The sequence below is a fragment of the Tupaia chinensis genome, unplaced genomic scaffold, assembly GCF_000334495.1.
Source record: "Tupaia chinensis unplaced genomic scaffold, TupChi_1.0 Scaffold000201_1, whole genome shotgun sequence".
In the NCBI taxonomy this organism is placed as follows: domain Eukaryota; kingdom Metazoa; phylum Chordata; class Mammalia; order Scandentia; family Tupaiidae; genus Tupaia; species Tupaia belangeri.
Window position 1 is genome coordinate 920,607 of NW_006159676.1, and position 5,999 is coordinate 926,605.

A 5,999-nucleotide genomic window follows, 5' to 3' on the forward strand; every position below is an offset into this window, starting at 1 on the left:
TCCCAGACCTGGTGGCTTAAACTCACGCCGGGGGCGTGTGCGTGCGTGCCCAAGATCCTGAGAGGAGAATGGAGGAGAAGGGATTGCGGCGTGGCCATCCCCCCCGGGGGGTGATTTCTCGCTTTCTATCTCTCTGTCTCTCTGGCGAGCACACGCGCTTTATGGCAAAAACCTCTTCCAAAAAAATTATTATTTTATTGAACTTTATGTATTTTAATTCGACCAGAGTGAGAGACAGAAAGGGGGGGGGGCAGTGACAAAGCAAGCCATCAGGTCCAGGACTCGAACTGCGAACGGCTATGTGGGAGTCCAGTGCCCTTAACAGCCATGCCATCTGCCTATCCCCTTATTTATTTATTTATTTTTTTGAAAGGGAGAAATCACCCCCCTCTCCCCAGGTGGCCACACTGCAATCCCGTCTCCTCTGGGGATCTTGGGCACGCACGCACACGTGCCCAGCGTGAGTTTGAAGCCACCGGGTCCAGGACTCGAACCACCGTCGACTACGTGGGAGTCCAGTGATACAACCATGACCCCATCTGCCGGTCCCGAGTGGTAGGATTTTATTCCCAAGCTGCATTAGCAGTTAGGGAATAGATTTGGCAGACTACCCCACGTAGGAAGTCTCTCAGACGCCAAAACCTGGGTTCTACACCCGCAGGAACCCCAAAAGGCAAGCACGCCCTTCTAACTTGGGCAAGAGAAACTCGGTCGCAGAGTGCGGTTCCTTTAAGAGCTGAGCACGTAGGGGCGGGGTCGGTCACACCAAGCCCCGCCCAGGAGTGGCAGAAGGGGGCGGGCCTTGATTCACTTTGCGCATGCGCCGCACCCACGCGGTTCCGGGTCCTGGCTTTTTGTTCCCTGGGCAATTTGCAGAGAAACTGAGGCTCGTAGGAAGAAGGGCAGCTCCCAAAACCGTGGGAAACCCGTTTTCCGTGAAAGACCTGGTTCTGATGATTGGCATTTTCCCCCCGGGACAACTTTTTCGGATATTTCCTGCAGGGGGTGGTAATTGAGGTGACGTTTAGGACTGGAGCGGGTGGGAGAGTTGCAGGTGGGGTCGTGCAGTGATCGAAGCGGCATCGGGATTCGAACCCGTGGCTCCAGCCCAAGCAGAGCCCTGCCCTGCGAAGTCTTGTGGAACCGAGATGACCCATTCACTGGTGTGTCCAGAGACGGTGATCAGGTGACATCTGGGGACACGGGCATGGGGGAGGACCCTAAGCTCAGGAGGCGAGTTGGGGTGGACGCAGTCAGGGGGCTCTGGGAGCTGGGTTCAAGCCCTCCCCCGGCTCTGATCTTGGTGTCTCCAGGGTGAGCTCCGTGCTGAATCGGGACACCCGGCAGTTCGGAAAGAAACACCTGTTCGACCAGGACGAGGAGACGTGTTGGAATTCGGACCAGGTGAGGTGCCTCCCTCGAATTTCCATTCCTGCAGAGGCTGGGGTGCCTTGAGAACTGGGGGCCCCAGGCGGGATGGATCTGCAAAGGAACACGTGCCAAATTCCCCCCATGGACCCTGTGAATAAGGGATAAGATGGGGACTGGCTGGTGACAGTGTAAAATACTGCACTTGGGTTTGGCTGAGCCACGTGGGCAGGTTGTGGGTTTGAATCCCAGGGCTTCTTTGTACACACCTCACCTGCAAGTACATGTCTGTGATCCAGGCTGCCTGTTACTGGGGGGTGATGTGGCATAAGACCCTATTAGAAGTGCTTTTTCTGGGGACCAACGGGTTATGTCGCTGACCCCCACATGGCCGACCACAGTTCAAGTCCCAGACCTGGAGGCTTCAAACTCAGGCCAAGTGAATATATGTGCATGCCCAAGATCCCGAGAGGAGAAGGGATTGCAGTGTGGCCATCCCCCCTGGGGGTGATTTCTCGCTTTTTGTCTCTCTGTCTCTCCAGCAAGTGCATGCACCCTACAGCAAAAACATCTCCAAAAAAAACACTCCCAAAAAAAAAAAGTAGTACTTTTTCTGTTTTTTTTTTTTTTAATTTATGTATTTAATTTTGTTATTAATTCTTAAAAGAATAATGTAATTTTTTATTATTATTATTATTTTTAAAATTTGACCAGAGAAAGAGAGATCCTACGGGTCCAACTGTGGTTCAAGTCCCGGACCTGGTGGCTTGAAAATCACGCTGCACGCGTGTACGTGCCTCCCTGAAGTCCCAGGAGGACCATGGAGTGGGGATTGCAGCATGGCCATTCCCTCGGGGAGTGATTTTTCACTTTCCCTCTATCTCCAGCAAAAGCACACACCCTATGGCAATGAATCTTTTCTTTTTTTTATTTTTTGGAGAGGTTTTTGCTATAGGGCGCGTGCGCTCACCAGAAAGACAGAGAGAGACAGAGAGACAGAAAGCGAGAAATCACCCCCCAGGGGGGATGGCCACGCGGCAATCCCTTCTCCTCCATTCTCCTCTCGGGATCTTGGGCACGCACGCACACGCACCCGATGTGAGTTTAAGCCACCGGGTCCAGGACGCCATCCGCAGTCAACTACATGGGAGTCCAGCAACATAGCCATGAAGCTAACTGCTAGTCCCACAATGAATCTTAAACAAACAAACAAACAAACAAACAAACCCTCCTAGCATGGCTGAGTCAGGAGTGACTATGGGCCTGTTTTTCCATCTGCTTCCAGGGGCCCTCCCAGTGGGTGAAACTAGAGTTTCCCCAGCGCGTCTGTGTGTCCCAGCTGCAGATCCAGTTCCAGGGCGGCTTTTCCAGTCGCCGGGGCTGCCTGGAAGGTACTGGAAGGCCCTGGGAGAGGTGGGGGCATCAAAGGAGCTCCCAGACTTACTGTCTGCCCCTTTCTGCTGCCGTAGGTTCCCAGGGGAGCGAGGCTCTCAGCAAGATTGTGAATTTCTACCCCGAGGACAACAACTCGCTTCAGATATCCTGCCCTGGCCTCTGGAGGAGGGAAGGGGGTACAGAGGGAGGTAGTCTGCCTCTTTGAAAGCTTTGAGAGAGGGACCAGCAGGTGGTGTAGCGGTTATGTTGCTGGACTCCCACGTAGTTGACCGCAGTTTGAGTCCCGGACCCGGTGGCTTAAACTCACGCCGGGTGCATGTGCGTGCGTGCCCAAGATCCCGAGAGGAGAATGGAGGAGAAGGGATTGCGGCATGGCCATCCCCCCCGGGGGGTGATTTCTCGCTCTCTGTCTCTCCAGTGACCACACATGCCTTATAGCAAAAAATCTCTCTCTAAGGGGACCAGCAGATGGCATGATGGTTATGTTGCTGGACTCCCATGTAGTCGACCACAGTTCGAGTCCCGGACCTGGTGGCTTCAACTCACACCAGGCGCGTGTGTGCCTGCGTGCCCAAGATCCCGAGAGGAGAATGGAGGAGAAGGGATTGCGGCGTGGCCATCCCCCCTGGGGGGGGGGATGGCCATGCCGCAATCCCTTCTCCTCCATTCTCCTCTTGGGATCTTGGGCACGCACGCACACGCGCCCGGCGTGAGTTTAAGCCACCGGGTCCGGGACTTGAACCGCGGTCGGCTACATGGGAGTCCAGCAACGTAACCATCATGCCATCTGCTGGACCCCAGGCCTCTATTTTTTATCTGTTATGTGGGAAGGCTTGGAGGAGCCCAGGGTTCACTAGGGTCTGAGCTTGGTACTAAAGCTCCAGTCTGAGGGGGATGGGGCTGGCGGCTGGGAAATGAAAACCACCTGCCTGGGACCAGCAGATGACGTAATGGATAAGGCGCTGGATTCTCACATGACTGACCTTAGTTCGAGTCCCGGACCTGGAGGCCTGAAACACCAGGTGTGTGTGTGTGTGTGTGTGTGTGTGTGTGAGAGACCAAGATCCAGAGAGGAGGATGGAAGAGAAGGGATTGCAGCGTGGTCATCCCCCCGGGGGGGTGATTTCTCATTTTCTGTCTCACTGGCGAGTGCATGAGCCCTATAGCAAAAAGCTCTTTTTTTTTAGAAAAAAAAAAAAAATAGAAAGAAAAGAAAAAAACCACCTGTGTTCCTTGACGGCCCACGTTCACACTTTTCCCGTGCCAGCCACCGAGGTGAACCAGCTCAAGGTGACATTTGAGGACACCACTGACTTTTTTGGTCGTGTGGTCATCTACCACTTGCGGGTGCTGGGAGAGAAGAAGGTCTGAGGCCTCTGGACTGCCGCCTCCTCCAGGAAGCCCTCGGGGAAGCACAGCAACATTCTGCACAGAAAAGTTTATTGGTTCTTCTTGGGAAGGGTCCCCTCCCACCGTCTGTCCAAAAGCTGCCTTTGAAGCCAGTTCCGGGTTCCCCCAGCTCTGGGTCGATCATTTTGTTCCCTGAGTATCTTGACTCCCCGGCAGGTGGCCTTCACTCCGGGTCGGCGGGGACCAGGTTGTTCTGGAAGAGTCTGAGGATATGGTTCTCGATCACCTGTTGGACTGGAGATGGCACAGGGACAGGTGGCCCGTGAATGGGGACAGCAGAATCACCAACCTTCACCCTGTCCCTGGGGGGACACACAGGGTCATCCCAGCCCTGGGACCTGCATGGAGGACCCACTCTGGGGACAGAAGAACCCACGCCCCTCCCAGATCAAGGCTAGGAGAATCTGGGCTCCTTCCCAGCATCCTGTCCTTCTCATAGATTCGTAAAAATGCCTTTTTTTCCTTTTTTCTCTCTAGCAATAGGGTATGTACAGTCCCCAGCAGAGAGAGAACATAAGAAAGAAAGTGAGAAATCGCCCCCCAGGGGGGATGGCCACGCCGCAATCCCTTCTCCATTCTCCTCTCGGGATCTTGGGCACGCACGCACACACGCCTGGCGTGAGATTTAAGCCACCGGGTCCGAGACACAAACCGCGGTCGACTACGTGGGAGTCCAGCAACATAGCCATGACGCTAACTGCTGGTTCCCTTTCAATGAAGTTTTTTTGAAGTCTTAGTCGTTCCTGAACCCTAATCTCCCGAGAACCCCAGAAGATGGCTTCTTTTAGGGTCTCTTCGTTTCATGATAGGGATTTACAATGGAGTCCCGTGGGGATTTTTTGTTTGTTTGTTTGTTTGCTATAGGGTGCCCGTGCTCATTGGAGAGACAGAGAGAAAGAGACAGTGAGACATCACCCCCTAGGGGTGGTGGCTATGCCATAATCCCTTCTCCATTGTCCTCCTAGGATTTGGGGCACGTACGCACATAGGCCTAGTTTGAGTTTCAAGCCATGGGTTGGGATTTGAACCATGGTTGACCATGTGGGAGTCCTGCAGCGATGTAACCATTACGCCATCTGCTGGTCCCTCTCTCTCTCTCTCTCTCTCTCTCTATTTTTAAGGTCTTTGCTGATGGGTGGTTAAGGCTTGGCCAGGCCAGAGAGACAGAAAAACAGAGAGTGGGAAAGTGAGAAATCACCCCCAATGGGGGATGGCCATGCCACAATCCCTTCTCTCCTCTTCTCTTGGGACTTTGGGCACACATGCACATGTACCCGGTGTGAGTCTCAAGCTGCAGAGCCGGGACTTGAACCGTAGTAGGCCATGTGGGAGTCCAGTGTCTTAAGCACTCCACCACCTGCTGGGACTCACTGGAGTCACATTGTGAGGGGGGGATGAAGGAAATCTCTGGGGTTTGTGTAAGGCCCCTGCTCACACACCCCTTACACCATGAATAGGGCTGGCCTCCATGGCTTTGGGGCCTGTCAGTGCCTGAGTGTCCCCGATCATGGTCTCTGTCACTAACATACCACTGGCCTTGTTACCCCAGCACATGCAGACCCTCGAGAGCCAGGACCGGGATGTCCCCAGGTGAGATACACAGGGCCACTGAATGTCTGCTAACAGGAATGCTCTCGCGGGACCAGCAGTTGGCGTCATGGCTATGTCGCTGGACTCCCATGTAGTCCACTGTGGTTCAAGTCCCGGACCCGGTGGCTTAAACTCATGCCGGGCACATGTGCGTGCGTGCCCAAGATCCCGAGAGGAGAATGGAGGAGAAGGGATTGTGGCATGGCCATCCCCCCTGGGAGGTGATTTCTTGCTTT

At 54.3% G+C, this 5,999-nt stretch overlaps 2 protein-coding genes across 2 annotated transcripts in view; one reads left to right on the top strand and one right to left on the bottom strand.

Annotated features, from left to right (window-relative positions):
* Positions 1-835: 835 nt before the first annotated feature.
* On the top strand, positions 836-4,151 carry NR2C2AP (nuclear receptor 2C2 associated protein). The gene is made up of 5 exons (XM_006147096.3): positions 836-1,186; positions 1,314-1,404; positions 2,654-2,759; positions 2,838-2,905; positions 4,015-4,151. The coding sequence occupies exons 1-5, from the start codon at positions 1,149-1,151 to the stop codon at positions 4,132-4,134; spliced, it is 423 nt and encodes a 140-aa protein (XP_006147158.1). The 5' UTR covers positions 836-1,148; the 3' UTR covers positions 4,135-4,151.
* A 31-nt stretch (positions 4,152-4,182) lies between these two features.
* Positions 4,183-5,999, bottom strand: part of RFXANK (regulatory factor X associated ankyrin containing protein) — a gene marked incomplete in the record, with an annotated part of 12,433 nt that continues 10,616 nt past the window's right edge. The window contains 1 exon segment of the mRNA XM_014587312.2: positions 4,183-4,407. Coding sequence (XP_014442798.1) covers positions 4,337-4,407 — 71 coding nt within the window.